We start from the raw sequence: 21,763 nt of genomic DNA on the forward strand, positions 1-21,763 counted from the left end.
CAGAGTGTATTAAGTTAAGCCTCAAATGGAAACAAAAACATACATGTCAAAAAATATTAGAAAACGCAAATAAACAAAAGGGAAAAAAAACCAAATCTCACATCACTAGAGATAACTGCTGCTAACATTTTGGTGTACATCATTCTAGACTTTTACAATATATTTATTCCCATAAGACTTTTAAAATATTACAATGTGATTGTGCTGCCCAACGCATTTTGTAATATGCGTTTGCCCATGTCTGTGTATATACATATATACCTCTCTGCCATCATTTTTAATTCCTGCCTGGTCTACCTTACATAATCAGAACACAATTCATAAAAGCAGTCGCCTCTTGTTAAAGACCAAGTTTCATTCCTATATTTCAATGTCACTGACACTACAAAAAAACCTTGCTGGAGTTTCATTTTCATACACAGGCTTAATTATTTGTTTCCTTAGCATACATTCCTGAAAGTAGGTTTTCTGTCACCGAGGTTTTGAATGCATTTTAAGGCTCTTGATGGCACTGCCACACTGAACCCCATGTTGACCACCCCAACAGAGTATAAGATGTCTATCTCCCCACATTCTCATCAACAGGGATTCGTGCCCTCCCGATGGTCATAGTTACGTAGGGGGATTGATAAAGGCAAACAGAGGTGGGTGCAACACTGTCAGCTGTGATGAGTAGGTATGTTATTCACGTTGCAGACAGGATCCGGCCTCAGTTTACCTGGAGTGGGAAGGTGAACAGCTTCCCCACTATAAAATTAACAGAGAGGGAGTGTACAGGGAGGAAATGAGCCATTGGAGGAAGTTTCCACAGAAGTGGAATTCTAGGCATTACGGGAATGAAGAGGGTAAGGTGTTGAGTGACATCGTGTTTTAAAACCTTGCCAAAATCTGGGACTATGTCCTTCTCTGGGCCAAGTTCACTACTTAGAATTTTTTGGTAAGCAATGACATGGAGGTTTCAGGACACCTAGACACAGAGCTCAGTCAATGGGTTATTTTACCTTTTTTTTTTTTTTTTTTTTAATAAAAGCAATCAAAGCAGTGCTAAACACAATTAGCTATCAGCCATGTGATTTTTCACTCTCTACGATTTTTTTCCCCTAAAATCTGAGCAGTTTGGGACCCTCATTTTCTTAGCTCATGACCTGCACCTCCATCCTGTGGCACAGATGTGGACAACCAGGTGTTCTGACCCCTTTATCATCTCTCCTGACACAGAAATAATGGGTTGAGATGACAATGAATTGCAATTTCCTTATCTCATTACAAACAGATTCAAAGAAAACAAAAATAAACAAATGTGACCTAATGAAACTTAAAAGCTTTTGCACAGCAAAGGAAACCATAAGCAAGACAAAAAGACAACCCTCAGAATGGGAGAAAATATTTGCAAATGAAGCAACTACAAAGGATTAATCTCCAAAATATACAAGCAGCTCATGCAGCTCAATATCAAAAAAACAAAAAACCCAATCCAAAAATGGGCAGAAGACCTAAATAGACATTTCTCCAAAGAAGATATACAGATTGCCAACAAACACATGAAAGGATGTTCAACATCACTAATCAACAGAGAAATGCAAATCAAAACTACAACGAGGTCAGAATGGCCGTCATCAAAAAATCTACAAACAATAAATGCTGAAGTGGGTGTGGAGAAAAGGGAACCCTCTTGCACTGTTGGTGGGAATGTAAATTGATACAGCCACTATGGAGAACAGTATGGAGGTTCCTTAAAAAGCTAAAAAAAGAACTACCACATGACCCAGCAATCCCACTACTGGGCATATACCCTGAGAAAACCATAATTCAAAAAAGAGTCATGTACCACAATGTTCGTTGCAGCACTATTTATAATAGCCAGGACATGGAAGTAACCTAAGTGTCCATTGACAGATGAATGGATAAAGAAGATGTGGCACGTATATACAATGGAATATTACTCAGCCATAAAGAGAAACGAAACTGAGTTATTTGTAGTGAGGTGGATGGACCTAGAGTCTGTCATACAGAGTGAAGTAAGTCAGAAAGAGAAAAACAAGTACCGTATGCAAACACGTATATATGGAATCTAAAAAAAATGGTTCTGAAGAACCTAGGGGCAGCACAGGAATAAAGACGCAGACATAGAGAATGGCCTTGAGGACACAGAGAGGGGGAAGGATAAGCTGGGAAGAAGTGAGAGAGTGTCATGGACATATATACACTACCAAATGTAAAATAGATAGCTAGTGGGAAGCAGCCGCATAGCACAGGGAGATCAGCTCGGTGCTTTGTGACCACCTAAGGGGGTGGAATAGGGAGGGTGGGAGGGAGACGCAAGAGGGAGGGGATATGGGGATATATGTATACATATAGCTGATTCACTTTGTTATACAGCAGAAACTAACACAACAATGTAAAGCAATTATACTCCAATAAAGATGTTTAAAAAAAAAAGATTCAAAGGACGATCTTTCTCTGATAGATACATTAAAACAACAAGCAAGCATAATATCTAGACAAAAAGCAACTTCTCACAGAAACAAGAAAAACAATACACATTGTTTTTCATGCAACAATAAGTATAATTTGTCTTCTGGGAAGAGAAAAGCAGATTCTGGTATGACTATGTAATAAGTCATTTGCAAATTTAATCTACTGCCCAAGAGACAGAAAAAAAATATCACTCATTATATGGTGAGTCTTAGGGGGTCCTGGCGGCCTGAAATGGGGAATTTGCTAAGATTCTTCCAGAACATTCTTTCAGTAACACGTCCCTTCAATGCTTTCCCCAATGTAGCTTCAATGCTCTGAAGGACAGGGCCCCAGCTGCTTCTGAAGGACCATCACGGCTGCACAGCTTTTACCAGGCTTGGCCTTATTGGCTTGTCTCTGAGCCAACTGGGTTTACGTTTTTTATCTTTAGTTTTGCCAGCAGTGCCCTTTGTTGATGAGAAGGATGAGTTCAAGTTTGCATTGATATCTGAGCTGATATAACCACTTGAGTTAGTGGCTTCCCAGAAAAATACGGATCATAAAAGTTTCCTTAGCCAGTTATCTGAGACCCAGCTGCGAAACTGGTTGTTCTCTGAGAAGAACGTCTTCATTACATGGTCCATGAGTCCATTCTGTGAACTCCCAGTGAAGCTTTTGAGCTTTAAATGACCAGGGAGAAAAACTGGCTTTGACCTACACAAATGACCTACTCAGAAAGGCTGAGAGGAATATCTGGATAAAGGAGATTTTCCCTCTGGGCTCAGGACTGACTCATGGCATTTCCAGAAAGTCAAGCCTTTGCCTTTCTCTGTCCACCACATTAGAAACAAAGAAGACTGTTGATTCCCCAGAAATGTAAATGTAAATCAGACTGGATCATATCACATCCAAGAAAAGCATGTTTGCACAAAGATCGTTACCAGCAGCACCATAACTTACACATTGGATCAGCCGATTTCATGCATAACCCAGATCTCAATGCGTGTGATTTTATCCTTCTGTAAGTGAGGAATTTCAAAATCTGCAAAAAACCTGAGAAACAGGAAAGACATTTCTTAAAGTCCTAAAGCAATATGATACTGTTCCCATATCAATGTTAGTAGACTTACACATTTGTTTTAAAGCTTTGGGGGGTGGTACTTTTTAGCTTTAATTTTTAGGTTACTTATTTCATTCAGGCATTCATCAGCTGTTAGTGGTATAAATGTATGGACATGGTTCTGATCTCCAGGTCATTCAATTGTTTTTCTCTACCTGATCTTATAGAAGCAAGCATTAGACTGGGGATGTGGATGATTCTCTTAAGCCTCCATTAAAAACAACCAAAAAGGGCTTCCCTGGTGGCGCAGTGGTTGAGAATCTGCCTGCCAATGCAGGGGACGCGGGTTCGAGCCCTGGTCTGGGAAGATCCCACATGCCGCGGAGCAACTCGGCCCGTGAGCCACAACTACTGAGCCTGCGCGTCTGGAGCCTGTGCGTCTGGAGCCTGTGCGTCTGGAGCCTGTGCTCGGCAACGAGAGGCCGCGATAGTGAGAGGCCCGCGCGCCGCCATGAAGAGTGGCCCCCGCTTGCCACAACTAGAGAAAGCCCTTGCACAGAAACAAAGACCCAACACAGCCATACATACATACATACATACATAAAAAGAATGTAAGCAGACAAGAATATCATTAAAAAAATTTTTTTTTAAAAATTAAAAAAAAAATTAAAAACAAAAAAACAACTGAAAACACATTTTGGCATCTTTGTCTTACATGTTGGTGCTGCATTCTTACCCTTTTACAGGATAGGCTCCTGTTGGCTCTGAACCATTCAGCATGACATAGATCACCCCAGAACTATCCTTTGCATACTGCGAAAAGAAGCAAGCATTTTGAGTAAGCTAAGATGTCATTTTTAAGCTAGGAAATGGTCAATTGTCTTTTATATTGACAATTTTCAATACTGGCAAGAATGTGATAAATTTGGTATTTCATAGAGCCAGAGGGATGCAAACTGGCTTATCTTGGAAAGCAAATTGCTTTGAAATGTCAAAAACACAGTAATTCCATGCCTGGGAATCTACCATTATAAAATAATGCAAACTAGTATCAGATTCCAGCATTGTATCAGCTGGTGTACACTAACTTATGCTGCCATTACAAACAACCTCAAAATCACAGTGGCTTTAAACAAGAAAGATTTATTTCATGCACACACTACATGTTTATCACAAGTGTTTGGATTTGGGGTTTGGGGTTTGCTCCATATGTCCTTGCTCTGGGACCCAAGCTGATGAAGTCTCCACAACTGCAGAGTCACTGGTTATCAGGAAAGGGAGAAGAAAGTGGCAAATCACAGACCAGTTCTTAAAAGCTTCCAACCAGATGTCACACGGTCATTCCTACTCACATCCTATTGGCCAGTGTAAGTCACACATAAGTAACTTCAAGAGACAGAATGAGTGCAAACCACATGCTCAGAAGATGAGCCAGAAATACTTGGTAAACAGCACAAAGGATCACCTGGTGCACAGAGATGTGGGCAAAGATGTATACTGCAGCATGGTTTGTAACCAGTCTAAAACAGTCAACAACAGGGAAGGATAAGTCAATTATGGCACTTTCATGTCTGAAATATTACCCAGCCATTAATAAAAGTCTACAAAAATATGCAGTAACATAGAAAGTGCTTACATTCAAAGCAAAAAGCAAGACTAGGTGGACAGAGCGTGTGCTCCACTGTGTTAAAAATAAATAGGCAGAAGTCTGGGACTATTAGTCAACCCCTGAAATTCCCAAGGGACAGACAGGTCCAGAGAAGTTCCCAAATCTCCAGCTGAGAACACTACTGGAGCATATAATTTCCCTGATAAAACGTTTATTCTAGTGTGAAGCCGGGTTGGGAGGACGGCAGGGGGTATCACGCAGCTCTGTGACACGTGCCCAGCAGAGCCACGCCGAATGCCAGCCGCAACAAAGCAACAATGTACTCCATGCCACTCCTGTCTCAGATTGCTTCCAAGGAGGCTAACAGTCTCAGTTAAATCTGCAAATGTCAAGGTCTGATGACCACTATTTGCCCTTAGGTAGCATGAATATGGATGATTAGTTTTCTTATTTATACTTTCTATAATTTGTCATTCTCTATCCTGAGCAGTTATTACATTGATGATAAAAATTTTTTTCATTAAAAAAATGCATGCAGATACAGTGAGGCTCTATGAAGTCATGGTCGAAAATTTGGTTTCTGGCTGCTGCCCTTAGTAGCTGGGTAATAAGTCTGATCAAGTTTCTTGGCCTCTCTCTGCCTCATTTTTCCTATCTGTAAAACAAGGGTAATAAGAGTCCCTACCCCATAGGATTGTAAACATCATATCACTTAAAATAATGCTTAACATTTATTGAATACTTCTTTGCTATAGTTCAGACCCTCTCCTCATCACTATACTATAGTATCTCTCATGTTCAGACTATCCAGCATATTCTAAGGGCTCATAAAATGTGGGCATGGTTATTAGATTATTAGATTCCCATTCTAGAGTTGAAGGAAATATAAGATGGTGGCTTGGAGCACACTTTGAAGTTGGGCAGATCTGCTGGGGAGAATATGGGTTTTTTTTTTTTAACATATAATGTTGACATCACCCCCAAGTTGTCGTTATGATCCCATGTTCAAGTGATGATGCATCCACCGCCTCCCACTCCTCACTGAGGGGCTCGGGCAGCTCACTGCCAGCTGCCTGGAGCCTGCACCCCAGCAGAACCTGTGGGGAGTGGGCATGGACGGAGCGCTCCGACCGGAGCTGGCAGGAGAGCACAGGAATAAGAATGCTTCTGTCTGGAGCGGGTCCTCTGCTCAGATCCAAACTGCAGCTGTGGTGGAGGATTTGACCAAAGTCTCTCTCACCCTGATTAACAGTGGACCCAGTGGACACCTGGTGATCCAGAGCAGGAAGTAGGACCAGAAGAGACACAGATAGCCCTGAAAGGAGCTTGGTGGCAGTGGGTAGAAGGACCTGACATCCACCAGCCTCCTAGTCAGTACAGCTAACAGTTCATAGTTGACTGCTTTGCTCAGTAGTTGAGCTAAGGACTGCACCTTCTTTATTTGGAATCTTTGGTCTAACGCTGGTGACAGAAAATGTAAGCTGTCGTCACTGGCATGTTATAGCTACCGATAGCTATCATCAACTCTGGTGACAATATCCTCCGAGAAACAGACCCACATTTAGGGGACCATTTCTTCATCTCCAGTTTATCCCTGGTCTCCTATTGCCTCCTCTTCAGTTAATATCAACCTTGTGCACATCTCTGATGCCCACTTCTAGATCTTAGGGGTCCCAGGCTCTCCTATAAAGCAGGGGTTACCCCACTTCACACCTCAATCAAAATCACATTGATTTGAACTACTAACAACAACCACAACCCCAGAGTAATAATGACTGTTTAATACCTTCTTCGGGAGCTAACATTCAGTATTTTTCTCTGTACCAGGCATTGCATTAAGCATTTTAGCTTCTTAAATCCTCACCCCTTTATGGAACAGAGAGCGTGAATCAGAATGTCGCAAAGGTAGAAACTGAGACTCAGAGAAGTTTAGTAATGACCCAATGGCCCAGCCTCTGAACCCTCCCATCCCCTGTTCACAGATCCCACACCTGTTCAGCCGCCCAGCCAGCCATCCCAGGATTACCTGGATGGATGCACTTTTCCAGTAAGAATCCACAGGATTGTTTTCACAATCTTCTGATGTAGGGCAGGATTGGTAGTCGAGTCCTACAGGGAAAACAGACAAACACATTTTATTTCAAAGATTATATCAAGGAAGAATTAATTGAAAATATTCGTTGGCTCCGCAAAATATACTGAACCTCATTCTACATAATGTGTATGGGCTTAACATTCATAGTTCTGCCCACCCAGTCTACAAGGAGCCTAGTGAGGAAGCACCCAACCCCTGATACAAAGACATTTGTCACTGTGCTCGGCACAAACGTGAGGAAGGCGGAGAACTAATCAGCTGGGTGAATTCTCTACTGGAGCGCTAGCAAGTGATATATATATATCCAAAAATTATATATAATATTATATTATACATTGTATCCATATTAAAAATTATATATTAAAAAATTGATATTTATTACATATATAACTTTTTTTTTTGCATTGTTGGGAGAAATGCCTTCTCCAATTAACCCAGGTCTTAGAAGTAAATACAAGAAAAATAGACCAAGAAAGTAACAGTCCTTAACCAGAAAACAGAAATTTTATAACATTTAAAATATAGAAAATGTTAAAATGTATTACATTTTAAAAAATTTTAAGGACAAAATTCAGCAGATAGGGCTTCCCTGGTGGCGCAGTGGTTGAGAATCTGCCTGCCAATGCAGGGGACACGGGTTCGAGCCCTGGTCTGGGAAGATCCCACATGCCGCGGAGCAACTAGGCCCATGAGCCACAATTACTGAGCCTGCACGTCTGGAGCCTGTGCTCCGCAACAAGAGAGGCCGCGATAGTGAGAGGCCCGCGCACTGCGATGAAGAGTGGCCCCCGCTTGCCACAACTAGAGAAAGCCCTCGCACAGAAACGAAGACCCAACACAGCCATAAATAAATAAATTAATTAAATAAATAAACCCAAAGTTTAAAAAAAAAAATTCAGCAGATATATAATGGGATTTGTTCCCCATTTACTCTATAAGAAAAGGAGAAAGTGTTAATTGACAATTCGTTCCAGGGAGAACCAAGCAGGGCAAAATGTGAACTTCTTGAAGGGAAACACATGGAGCTTCCTTGCTCCCTCTGGGTGCACCAGCATCTCGATGTGCTCCCCAACTTGGAGGCTCCCTAAACCCCATCAGAGAGGGGTTTTTATGGAGATTTCATTATGTAGACATGATTGATTAAATCATTGGTGAATAACTCAATCTCCAGTCCCCCTCCCCTTCCCAGAGGACAGAGGATGGGGCTGAAAGTCCCAACTCTCTAATGATGCCTCTGTCTTTTTGGTGACCAGCCCGCATCTGAAGCTATCTAGGGGCTCCCAACCACCAGTCATCCCATTACCATACAAAAGACACTCATCGCTCCTCAGAGTCCAAGGGTTTCAGGAGCTGTGTGCCAGGAACCAGGGGGACCAAGACCAAATATTAATTTGCAGTCTCCCTCCCTTCATGATCTTTCCATCTCACCCCTCCTCCATTCTCCCTCACTCTCTGTAGGATCATCAAGCTGAGGCTTCCTGGTCTCAGTCCATTGGAAGAATGGCCATGTCCATTTGATCTGCACCCTGCCATGCTTCCCATCTCACGCAGAGTGAAAGTCAGCATCCTCAAGATGTCCTGTGCTGTCTGGCCCTCCTTCGTTCCTCTAGCCTCACAGTCTACTACTTGCCTCTTCACTTATTGCCTGCCTTTCTGTTCCTTAAATATGCCACACACACTCCCACCTCAAGGCCTTTGCACGTGCTGTTCCCTCTGTCAGGAAATGCTCTTCCTCAAGTCCTTTAGGTCTTTGCTCAAACATCAGCTTCTCAGTGAGGCCTTCCCTGGGCCTGTGTAAAACTGCAATGCTTCCCTCTCCCCTCCTCACCAGCCAGCACTCCCTACCCTCTTTTCCCTGTTTTGTTTTTCTCTGTAACCTTTATAATCTTATGGCGAACTGTATATATATGTTTTTACGTGCCTGCTGATGGTCTTATCTCCACCCCTGCCCCTATAATGTAAGGATGAGGTATTATTTTCCTGGTCTATTCTCTTGCTGCCTAGAAGAGCAAGGACTGGCACGGAGGAGGCACTCTACACACTTTATAGATGGATGAATGAATGGAGGAGCAAGAAACAAAACTGAGCTTAGGTTAACTTTTTTTTTTTTTTTTGGCCATGCCGCACGGCATGTGGGATCTAAGTGACTCCAATACCCAGGGAGGAAGAACCTCCAGTCTTCACGAAGGGACCACCTCCCCCCACCCGCTTTCCTTGCTGGCCTTCGTCCTGCTCAGCCTTCAGGCTCATCAAGAGCTAGAGCCGCCAGGAAGCTTCCCGAGGCTCTGGTCTATGCCGGTGTCTCCCTCTGCTACTCCCTAGCTCTGGGTCGTTCCCGCCTCAGAGCACACCTCTCCAGACTCACAAAGCTACATGTTTCCTGAGGGCAGAGACCGCTGTATCACCAGCTCCTAGCGTGGGAGCTGATGAATGAGGAGCGTTTTCCTTACCATCAGGCCAGCCCCTGTGACTTTAACTTTCACTGTGATTTTGCCAACTACAAAATTGGCACTTGCCATCTACCTCTACAAGGATCAAATCATGAGCCGCTGCAGCCGCTGACCTTCAACACCCCCTGAAAGGAGTTCAGGGTGGAGATCAAGCATGAGGCACTCTGTGCTCTGGGAAGAACTGGCAAAACAGGTCTTTAGATAGATAAGATATTTTCAGGAGAAGATTTTATGAGCCCAAGTCTTGCATCTCCTCATATCTAGGAAAGTACTAAAATCACTAATGGTGACATCTGTTCCTTTTGACTAGCAGCAGGTCTCTGCCAAAATGTGTACCTGACCGCACACACCCACCCCCTTCACTAAAATCATACATAACAGTGACCTTCCCCCCTACCTCTCTGGAGCAGTTCTCAGAGCTATCTGAAGTGTTGTCTCCCGGGCTATAGTCCTCATTTTGCCCTAAATAAAGCTTAACTCTCAGTTTTCACGTTGTGCTTTTTTTCTTTTAAGTCAATAATTTGAATCTCAAAATATCTGCTGGTGGCCTGGAGCAGCTTCAGAATCAGTGAGAAGAGGGGAGAATCCTGGCCCTAGTTCTTCAAGTCATTTAACCTCCCAAAGCCTCAGTTTTCCCCTCTGGAAAATGAGGATAGTGAGAGTCATGCAGGACCCTGGAGTCAGACTGTCTGACTTTGCTGTTTACGCGCTGTGCACTCCTGAGCAAGTTTCTCAATCTTGCTGTGCCTCACTTTCCTCGTTTGTCAAAATAGGAATCAGGATAGGACCTATGCCATGGGGCTGTTGCAGGGATTAAATGAGTTAACATCCATAAAGTGCTTAGAACAGTACCTAGCAAAAGATAGATTCTCTTTCTCTATTATCATTGTTATTATTTAATTATTATTATGACCACTTTACCTGAGAGGATTTGAGGGGGGCGGAATCCAAAGAGATAAAAATGCATACGAAAGCACTTAGCACAAATGGCAAATGCATAGTAAATAGGAACCCTGACTTTTCTTGTGATTCGTGCAGAAGTCTTACCAGAGGCATTTTTCTGTCGACACCAGCTCAAGAAATCTCCAACCATGCCATACAGAACATTGCACAGTGGCATAAAGCGGCGGCCGTTCTCCGCATAGCTGGTGACAAGGAGGTGGTTGTTTTCCCAGAACAGGGACTAAGGAAAAACCAACACAAAATGAAATCAAAACTGATTTCTTCAGGCACAGTATCATCAAGACAAGTCAGGCCAACCATTTCTCATTCACCTGGGACTTGCCTCACAACAACTGAACCTTCTTTGTCTTTGTCTTTAGTTACCCATTCAGAGAGTGCTACCAGCGCTCTTTTCTTTATTCCAAGGGTATCATGCAAATGTTAATGAAATATTTTCCCAGCAGAGAAAAAATATAATACATACATACATATATATTTTTTCTAGTAGTTATAGATAGTTTTTTTTTTTAAATCAATGGACCTGGGTTCAAATTCTGGGTCTGTCATATACTAAATGTGTGATCTTGACCAAGGCATGTAATCTCCCTGTGCCTCAGTTTCCACATGTGGAAAATGGGGAGTATGACCCCTTTCTCTTCTCCCAGAGCTGTGGTTAGGATGATATGCAATCACAAAATGAATTCCTAAAGGGTAAAGTGTCTCAAAAATGCATTACCTTTATATTATACTTTATAGTTTCCACTATGAAGTTACAATGTTTTCACATAATAATAATAACTCAAGGTACTGTTCTAAACAAGCAATTTACGTAGATGTTCTCATTTACTTTCACTGTATTAGTGCTTAGGGTGCAGACAGAATACAGACATGTAAACCACATGATTATATGTTAACCAGTTTCTTCAAGAAACTGGTCCTGAATGGATATAATCTTAAGACCTGTTAAGAGGAGGTATTGGTCTCCTGGGAGGCTACTGACATAGAGGGTTTTCTGAAGTACTCAAGGTTCAGGCCTTTGGAGCCAGTTAGGATGGAGATTGTTCAGAACTGGCCAGGTGCAGAGGCCCCGTGGGAAAGGTGTGGTGACTCGCTGATGTTCTTGTGGTTTCTGCACTGACTTCTTGACTTACGAAAGTTCCTTCTGCCCAGGACTGGCAGGAGACCCAGGAGCACCGTTGAAGACAGAGCCACTTTCCCACCAGAGAGCCTGGCTCACATTGTGAGTTGGTTGCTTGGCCTGGACACTGTCTGTCTCTATAGAGACAGAGCAACGTTTTACCGAGGCGAAGGTAGAGTTACCTTGTCTCTGGGAATGGAGTGCCTGGAGAGGTTAATAAAAAGGTCGTAATCTGAGGGAAGCACGGAACAGGGATCCTTATCCAGCACCAGTTTAAAGGCTTCCCAGATGGCTGTGCAGTTCTTGTCCCTGCGGAAAAGTACAAGTTTAAAAGAGAAAAAGAAAAGAAAAAAAAAAAAGACCACATTCCAGTGTGATATATTTCCGTTTCTCCAAGTTTTTTACTAGTGATTTTGTCGAATATCAACTCTTCAGAACTGGGCATACAAAAAAGACAGGAAATTGTCATAACTCTTGCATTAACCCCAATTCAGAAGAGGAAGAAAAATAACTTTGGTGATGGATTTAGAAATCTGACAGTGGAAGTGTCTTTCAGAGGTGCAACACACATTTCTTAGAACTTAGAACAGGCTCACAGAGACAGCAGAAAATGCACAGAGCTAGACGGTGACAATTCCAATAAACCACATGGGCTGCCAGCTTCAGGTGCCCCTTCATTTAGACACAGGTCCATCCTGGGGTTGGGGGCCAGGTGAGATCAAGTGGACATGCAAGACCCTGTAAAATCAGGAGTGAGCACAGAGTGTGGAAAAAGACTGTTCCACCTCCTGCTAAGGCAGAAAGTATGACTTCCAGGGTCTGCTGCAACTCCTTAAGTCCAACCTAGCTTTCCAAAACCATTTCCCACCCCATTTGTAACTTATTTCTTATGCTGGGTGGTAACATGGGTGTTCCCTGTATTATTTTCCGTTCTTTTTTATTGGCCTAAAATCTGTCACAATAAAAACAACTGGCACAAGAGAGGGACTTTATGAAAACAGAAAAAATGTGTCCAAGGAAGGAACAAAAATTAGTAAGAAGCACAGTGCTGGCAAGAGAGACTCAAACTTTAAAAGTCCTCTAAATTAGAAGACCTGAAATATGAATTCCCAAAGTACCTGGGGAATTGCAGCTGGAAATTTGAATTCCCAAAGTACCTGGGGAATTGCAGCTGGAGACCATATTCCTGGGTCTGATGGGTTCTGGTTAACCTTACGCTGGCTGTCGTCCAAACTCACCGCTACCTAATCCTCATCCACTCCCCCCGCAACACCTGCTGCATTTTTACACACACACACGCACACACACACACACCCTTCACCTCCAGATCCCACCCAGTGCACCCTCCCCAGTAGATTCCCCATCCTCCTTCCCTCTTCCCCTCCCCCTCCCTTTCCTCTCCCCCTCCGTTCCTCTCCCTCTCGGGCTCCCTCTCCAGCCGCCGCGCTCACCGCAGCTCGGGGCTCAGCACCGCAATGTACTCCGCGCAGCGGCCCAGGAAGATGCTTTGCAGGTGCGGGATGGTGCCCTGCCCGCTCCAGCGCGCGTCCGCAGCGCCTGCAGCGCCCGCGGCCGGCGGCAGCAGCACGAACAGCAGCAGCGCCGGCAGCGGCCGCCGGGACCGCGCGCACCCCCGGGCTTCCATCGCAGGCACTTTGGGGGTGCCTCCCGGACTCGCCTCCTCCCGTCGCGCTGAGGTGGCTCCCCGAGCTGCCGCTGGGCAAGATTCTCGCCCTACCGGAACCTGCGCTCACTTCCTGTCTCTCTTTCTGCTTCAGCTCCGGGACTGAGTTGGGACATTACCGGGGGCAGGACTATTGCCCTCGGCTAATCACGGCCGGAGTCCACGAGGTGGGAGGCCCAAAGAAGAAGCGAGGTTGGAGAAGGGGTGAGGCGAGTTCAGTCCCCCGAAGGAAGATTTTTCTGGCTTCAAACTATGACAACTTTAACAGACACCCACCCTCTTTCTCACTGGCTAATGATGAGTGGACGGTGTTTGTTTTCAGGAAATAATAACCACAAAAGTTAATATGTATTGAGCTGTTACTATGTGCCAACCACTTTACAAGCATAATTTTCATTGCCTTTTCACAATATCCCTCCGAGCTAGGTTTATCACTCCCATTTACAGGTGAGTGAATTCAGGGAAATTAAGTAGGTTGTCGGAGGTCACAATCTCCCTTCCAGATAGATGCAAAATTCCAGACACAATCAGTGTAGAGATCTGAGATTAACAGAACTCACTGGAGGGTCAAGTCCTCAATTTCTACGGTAGTGATAGCTATGTGCCTGGCAGACGTGATAAATGTGGGAGGCCCGTGGGAGGTAGGGTGGAGGGTTCTGGAATATTTTATTTTAATCTCTCTTTTCTATTTTTAAAGTTTATAACCAAAACTCTCATTGTCCTGTCCAGCCCCTCCCTAACTCGAGTCCACTTTCCAGAAATAAGCATTTTAAATTATTTCAACAGGTTTTTTGTTTTTGTTTTCCTGGCATTTACTTCCACATTTCCAAATAATATGCCTGTATGCTGTTTCTTGATGTTTCCATTTTGGATAGTATTCTTTGACTTCCCACCACGTCAAAGGAAATTTTATCTTTAACCCCACACATCCTCAGAAGGCATCCTTCTGCACCCTTCATTGTCCAAGTCTTTTTATCAAAAGCTTTAACTCAGTAATCAGCATTTACGTTATTATGACTTGTGAATATTATTCATGGCTGAGTTGTAGTATTCTATGATTCTGTTTCCTTTCTTGTGAACTTCATGCTTACCCTAGAGGTAATACTAGCCTCCCTCTCACCATCCCCTACCACTGGCTTATTTGTTTGTTTGTGATATTATATGTACACTTATGATTATGGTCAAATTCTCTACAAGGCATGTAAATCTTTCAATGCATTTAAAAGCATCAGTCAATATTTCAGGTGGTGTGTGTGATTTCTTTCTCTCTCTCTCTTTTCTTTTTGTTTCTTGGAAACACCCTTTTTTGTCCAGTTTACTGTCCCAGTCTACTCTCAACTTGCTGCGTAGTTGTCTTGCAGTGACCCAGGAAGATGCCTGTTCTTGTCTCTCCTGGATTGATGCCCTGTTTCCTAGATCCCATGTCTAGAGCACACCTTCCAATAGCTCCTTGAGAAGATGCCATAGGGGCTAAATTTTTTGACTTTTGCATAATAATGTAAAATGTCATTATTCTACCCTCATGCTTGATTGAAAGTTTGGTTAGAGAGAATTTTAAGTTGCAAATCATTTTCCCTCACAATTTTGAAGGCAGTGCTCCACTGTTCTCTGATTTCTATGTTACTATTGAAAAATCTAGAGCCCTTTTCCTAATCCTGTTTATTGGACCTTCTCTCTGGAAGTTTTTAGGATAAATCTCAAGAGTATGAAATTTCGGAGATGAACTTGAGAGCAAGTAATTTCCATTCATTGTGCTGACAGCTCTAGGAAGGATGCTTCCAAGAAACAAAAAAAAAAAAGAGAGAGAGAGAGACAGAGAGAAAGAAATCACACACACACCACCTGAAGTATTGACTGATGCTTTTGAATGCATTGTGAGATTTATATGTCTTGCAGAGAATTTAACCATAATCATAAATGTATGTAGAATACCAATCAAACAAATAAGCTGGGGGGGGAGGGGGAGGGAGGTGATTACTACCTCTAGTTAAGCAAGTTTATAAGAAAAATATATATAGTCATATAATACTCTAAGCTCAGCCATGAATAATATTCACAAGTCATAATAAAGTAAATGCTGATTATGAAACAGGAGGGAAGGCGGCAGGGCACAACCTTTGAAACAATGACATAGCCAGAGGACGTGACATAAACTGATTAGAACCAAATGGGTCCAAGATGGCGGATAAGTCAAATTCCACTAGACCCTGAGCCTCAGTATATGCTCACTGTAACATATCAGCAAGCTAAATGACACACCCACAGGTGCCATGACAGTTCCAAGGCCAACCATAAGGATCAAAAAGTGGGCGGTGGCCCAATTCCTGGAAATCACTGCCCCTTCCTGAAACAGTTGGAATACTCCTCCCACTGATTAGCCTATGAAATTACCCACCCTATAAAAACTGACAACCTCATACCCTGGTGCCTTTCTCACCTTCTGAGACGGCCCACACTCTGTCTGTGGAGTGTGTTTCACTCTAAATAAATCTGCTTCTTACCTATCACTTTGTCTCTCACTGGATTCTTTCCACGTGAGACACAAAGAACATGAGCCTCAGTAAGTCCAGACACCAGGTGAGTGATTCTAATTAAAACACCGTGAGTCCGAGTCCCAAGCAGGGTTTTGGCCATGTTCAAGTCCCAGCCACGTGGGTTCGAGTCGCAATCTGAGGTTCACAGTTTCAATTACTGCTTTAACATTTATATCCAGAAAATAGAAAGAATTCAACAACTCAAAAATAAGAAAAACAACCCAAATTTTAAAATGGTATCTGCTTTTAAAATAGTTGAGCAGGTACCTCACCAAAAAAGACATTCCACTACTGGGTATTTTCCAAAGAGAAAATGAAAATATGTCTACCCAAAGATTTATACATGAAATGTTCATAGCAGCTTAATTCATAGTAACCCCTAAACAATGCAAATACCCAACAAGAGAAGAATAAACAAATTGTGATATAGTCTACAATAAAATACTACTAAGCAGTGCAAAGGAATGAACTACTGATACACTGAAGAATGTAAGAAAAATGTATATGCTAAATGAAAGAAGCTAGATGTAAAATAATACACACTTTATTATTCTCCTTACATGAAGTTCTAGAAGGAATAGGATGCTGATATACAGAATTGGGGGAAAAGAGATTTCAGATGGAACCAATTGCCTGAGCAAAGACAGAATAATGGGAAAGCATGGGGCTTCTCCTGAAAAACGTACAATTTTATTTTGACTGATAAATAGGGTACAGGTTGAGACTTGACAAAATAAGTTAGGGTCATACCTTTTTTTTTGCCATGCCTCGCAGCTTGCAGGATCTTAGTTCCCTGACACAGGATTGAACCCATACCATTGGCAGTGAAAGCATGGAGTCCTAACCAATGGACCTCCAGGGAATTCCTAGGGTCATATATCTTTTTTTCTTTTTCTTTTTTTTTTTTAACATCTTCATTGGAGTATAATTGCTTTGCAATGGTGTGTTAGTTTCTGCTTTATAACAAAGTGAATCAGCTATACATATACATATATCCCCATATCTCCTCCCTCTTCCGTCTCCCTCCGACCTTCCCTATCCCACCCCTATATATTATATCCTAAAGACCTTGGACACAATAATAATTTGAACTTTGTGCTCTTTTTCTTTTTTTTTGAATTTTATTTTATATATTTTTTTATACAGCAGGTTCTTATTAGTTATCCATTTTATACATATTAGTGTATACATGTCAATCCCAATCTTGCAATTCATCACACCACCACCCCCTCGCCCAGCCACTTTCCCCCCTTGGTGTCCATACATTGCTTCTCTACATCTGTGTCACTATTTTTGCCCTGAAAACCCTATTTCTGTACCATTTTTCAAGGTTCCACATATATGTGTTAATATACGATATTTGTTTTTCTCTTTCTGACTTACTTCACTCTGTATGACAGTCTCTGGATCCATCCATGTCTCTACAAATGACCCAATTTCATTCTTTTTTATGGCTGAGTAATATTCCATTGTATCTATGTACCACAACTTCTTTATCCATTTGTCTGTCGATGGGCATTTAGGTTGCTTCCATGACCTGGCTATTGTAAATAGTGCTACAATGAATATTGGGGTGCACGTGTCTTTTTGAATTATGGTTTTCTCTGGGTATATGCCCAGTAGTGGGATTGCTGGTCATATAGTAATTCTATTTTTAGTTCTTTAAGGACCCTCCATACTGTTCTCCATAGTGGCTGTATCAATTCACATTCCCACCAACATTGCAAGAGGGTTCCCTTTTCTTCACACCCACTCCAGCATTTGCTGTTTGTAGATTTTCTGATGATGGCCAATCTAACTGGTGTGAGGTGATACCTCATTGTAGTTTTGATTCGCATTTCTCTAATAATTAGTGATGTTGAGCACCTTTTCATGTGCTTCTTGGCCATCTGTATCTCTTCTTTGGAGAAATGTCTATTTAGGTCTTCTGCCCATTGTTTGATTGGGTTGTTTGCTTGATTAATATTGAGCTGCATGAGCTGTTTATATATTTTGGAGATTAATCCTTTGTCCATTGATTCGTTTGCAAATATTTTCTCCCATTCTGAGGGTTGTCTTTTCATCTTGTTTGTAGTTTCTTTTGCTCTGCAAAAGCTTTTAAGTTTCGTTAGGTCCCATTTGTTTATTTTTGTTTTTATTTCCATTACTCTAGGACGTGGATCAAAAAAAGATCTTGCTGTGATTTATGTCAGAGTGTGTTCTTCCTATGTTTTCCTCTAAGAGTTTTATAGTGTGCAGTCTTACATTTAGGTCTCTAATCCATTTTGAGTTTATTTTTGTGTATGGTGTTAGGGAATATTCTAATTTCATTCTTTTACATGTAGCTGTCCAGTTTTCCTGGCACCACTTATTGAAGAGACTGTCTTTTCTCCATTGTATATCCTTGCCTCCCTTGTCATAGCTAAGCTGACCATAGGTGCGTGGGTTTATTTCTGGGCTTTCTATCCTGTTCCATTGATCTATATTTCTGGTTTTTTGCCAGTACCGTATTGTCTTGTTTCCTGTAGCTTTGTAGTATAGTCTGAAATCACGGAGTCTGATTCCTCCAGCTCTGTTTTTTCCCCTCAAGACTACTTTGGCTATTCGGGATCTTTTGTGTCTCCATAAAAATTTTAAGATTTTTTTTTCTAGTTCTGTAAAAAATGCCATTAGTAATTTGATAGGGATTGCATTGAATCTGTAGATTGCTTTGGGTACTATAGTCATTTTCACAATATTGGTTCTTCCAATCCAAGAACATGGTATATCTCTCCATCTGTTTGTATCATCTTTAATTTCTTTCATCAGTGTCTTATAGTTTTCTGCATACAGGTCATTTGTCTCCTTAGGTAGGTTTATTCCTAGGTATTTTATTCTTTTTGTTGCAGTGGTAAATGGGAGTGTTGCCTTAATTTCTCTTTCTCTTTTCATCATTAGTGTATAGGAATGCAAGAGATTTCTGTGCATTAATTTTGTATCCTGCAAATTTACCAAATTCATTGATTAGTTCTAATAGTTTTCTGGTGGCATCTTTAGGATTCTCTATGTATAGTATAATGTCATCTGCAAACAGTGACAGTTTTACTGCTTCTTTTCCAATTTGGATTCCTTTTATTTCTTTTTCTTCTCTGATTGCCATGGCTAGGACTTCCAAAACTATGTTGAATAACAGTGGTGAGAGTGGACATCCTTGTCTTGTTCCTGATCTTAGAGGAAATGCTTTCAGTTTTTCACCATTGAGAATGATGTTTTGCTGTGCGTTTGTCATATATGGCCTTTATTATGTTGAGGTAGGTTCCCTCTATGCCAACTTTTTGGAGAGTTTTTATCATAAATGAGTGTTGAATTTTGTCAAAAGCTTTTTCTTCATCTGTTGAGATGATCATATGCTTTTTCTTCTTCAATTTGTTAATATGGTGTATCACATGGACTGATTTGTGTAAATTGAAGAATCCTTGCATCCCTGGGATAAATCCCACTTGATCATGGTGTATGATCTTTTTAATGTGTTGTTGGATTCTGTTCACTAGTATTTTTTGAGGATTTTTGCATTTATATTCATCAGTGATATTTTTCTGTAATTTTCTTTTTTTGTTGTATCTTTGTCTGGTTTTGATATCAGGGTGATGATGGCCTCGTAGAATGAGTTTGGGAGTGTTCCTTCCTTTGCAATTTTTTGGAAGAGTTTGAGAAGGATGGGTGTTAGCTCTTCTCTACATGTTTGATAGAATTCAATTGTGAAGCCATCTGGTCCTGGACTTTTGTTTGTTGGAAGATTTTAAATCACAGTTTCAATTTCATTACTTGTGATTGGTCTGTTCATATTTTCTATTTCTTCCTGGTTCAGTCTTGGAAGGTTATACCTTCCTAAGAATTTGTCCATTTCTTCCAGGTTATCTGTTATATTGGCATAGAGTTGCTTGTAGTAGTCTCTTAGGATGCTTTGTATTTCTGCGGTGTCTGTTGTAACTTTTCCTTTTTCATTTCTAATTTTATTGATTTGTGTCCTCTCCCTCTTTTTCTTGATGAGTCTGGCTAATGGTTTATCAATTTTGTTTATCTTCTCAAAGAACCAGCTATTAGTTTTATTGATCTTTGCTATTGTTTTCTTTGTTTCTATTTCATTTATTTCTGCTCTGATGTCTGTGATTTCTTTCCTTCTACTAACTTTGGGTTTTGTTTGTTCTTCTTTCTGTAGTTCCTTTAGGTGTAAGGTTAGATTGTTTATTTGAGATTTTCCTTGTTTCTTGAGGTAGGCTTGTATTGCTATAAACTTCCCTCTTAGAACTGTTTTTGCTGCATCCCATAGGTTTTGGATCATCATGTTTTCATTGTAATTTGTCTCTAGGCATTTTTTGATTTCCTCTTTGATTTCTTCAGTGATCTCTTGGTTACTTAGTAACGTATTGTTTAGCCTCCAGGTGTTTGTGTTTTTTACGTTTTTTCCCCTGTAATTGATTTCTAATCTCATAGCATTGTGGTCAGAAGACATGCTTGATATAATTTCAATTTTCTAAAATTTACTGAGGCCTGATTTGTGACTCAAGATGTGATCTATCCTGGAGAATGTTCTATGTGCACTTGAGAAGAAAGTGTAATCTGTTGTTTTTGAATGGAATATCGTATAAATATCATTTAAATCTATCTGGTCTATTGTGTCATTTAAAGCTTGTGTTTCCTTATTAATTTTCTGTCTGGATGATCTGTCCATTTGTGTAAGTGAGGTGTTAAAGTCCCCCACTATTATTGTGTTACTGTCAATTTCCTCTTTTATAGATGTTAGCATTTGCCTTAGTATTGAGGTGCTCCTATGTTGGGTGCATATATATTTATAATTGTTATATCTTCTCCTTGGATTGATCCCTTGATCATTATGTAGTGTCCTTCCTTGTCTCTTGTAACATTCTTTATTTTAAAGTCTCCTTTATCTGATAAGAATATTGCTACTCTGGCTTTCTTTTGATTTCCATTTGCATGGAAAATCTTTTTCCATCCCCTCACTTTCAGTCTGTATGTGTCCCTAGGTCTGAAGTGGGTCTCTTGTAGACAGCATATATATGGGTCTTGGTTTTGTATCCATTCAGCGAGCCTGTGACTTTTGGTTGTAGCATTTAATCCATTCACGTTTAAGGTACTTATCAATATGTATGTTCCTATTACCATTTTCTTAATTGTTTTCAGTTTGTTTTTGTAGGTCCTTCTCTTGTGTTTCCCATGTAGAGAAGTTCCTTTAGCATTTGTTGTAGAGCTGGTTTGGTGGTGCTGAATTCTCTTAGCATTTGCTTGTCTGTATAGCTTTTGATTTCTCTGTCGAATCTGAATGAGATCCTTGCCAGGTAGAGTAATCTTGGTTGTAGGTTCTTCCCTTTCACCACTTTAAATATATCATGCCACTCCCTTCTGGCTTGTAGAGTTTCTGCTGAGAAAGCAGCTGTTAACCTTATGGGAGTTCCCTTGTATGTTATTTGTCATTTTTCCCTTGTTGCTTTCAATAATTTTTCTTTGTCTTTAATTTTTGTCAATTTGATTACTATGTGTCTTGGCATGTTTCTCCTTGGGTTTATCCTGCCTGGGAGTTTCTGCACTTCCTGGACTTGGGTGGCTATTTCCTTTCCCATGTTAGGGAAGTTTTTGACTATAATCTCTTCAAATATTTTCTCGGGTCCTTTCTCTCTCCCTTCTCCTTCTGGGACCCCTATAATGTGAATGTTGTTGCATTTAATGTTGTCCCAGTGGTCTCTTAGGCTGTTTTCATTTCTTTTCATTCTTTTTCTTTATTCTGTTCCATGGCAGTGAATTCCACCATTCTGTCTTC

The 21,763-nt window shown here is 41.3% G+C and overlaps 1 protein-coding gene across 1 annotated transcript in view; it reads right to left on the bottom strand.

Moving 5' to 3' along the window:
* BST1 (bone marrow stromal cell antigen 1) overlaps window positions 1-13,472 on the bottom strand; it is a 33,014-nt gene extending 19,542 nt beyond the window's left edge. Inside the window, 6 exon segments of the mRNA XM_059924172.1 lie at window positions 3,418-3,510; window positions 4,254-4,330; window positions 7,153-7,235; window positions 10,719-10,854; window positions 11,934-12,060; window positions 13,203-13,472. Coding sequence (XP_059780155.1) covers window positions 3,418-3,510; window positions 4,254-4,330; window positions 7,153-7,235; window positions 10,719-10,854; window positions 11,934-12,060; window positions 13,203-13,396 — 710 coding nt within the window. The 5' untranslated portion in view covers window positions 13,397-13,472.
* Window positions 13,473-21,763: the final 8,291 nt, after the last annotated feature.

Source organism: Balaenoptera ricei, chromosome 5 (genome assembly GCF_028023285.1).
Source record: "Balaenoptera ricei isolate mBalRic1 chromosome 5, mBalRic1.hap2, whole genome shotgun sequence".
NCBI classification, from domain to species: domain Eukaryota; kingdom Metazoa; phylum Chordata; class Mammalia; order Artiodactyla; family Balaenopteridae; genus Balaenoptera; species Balaenoptera ricei.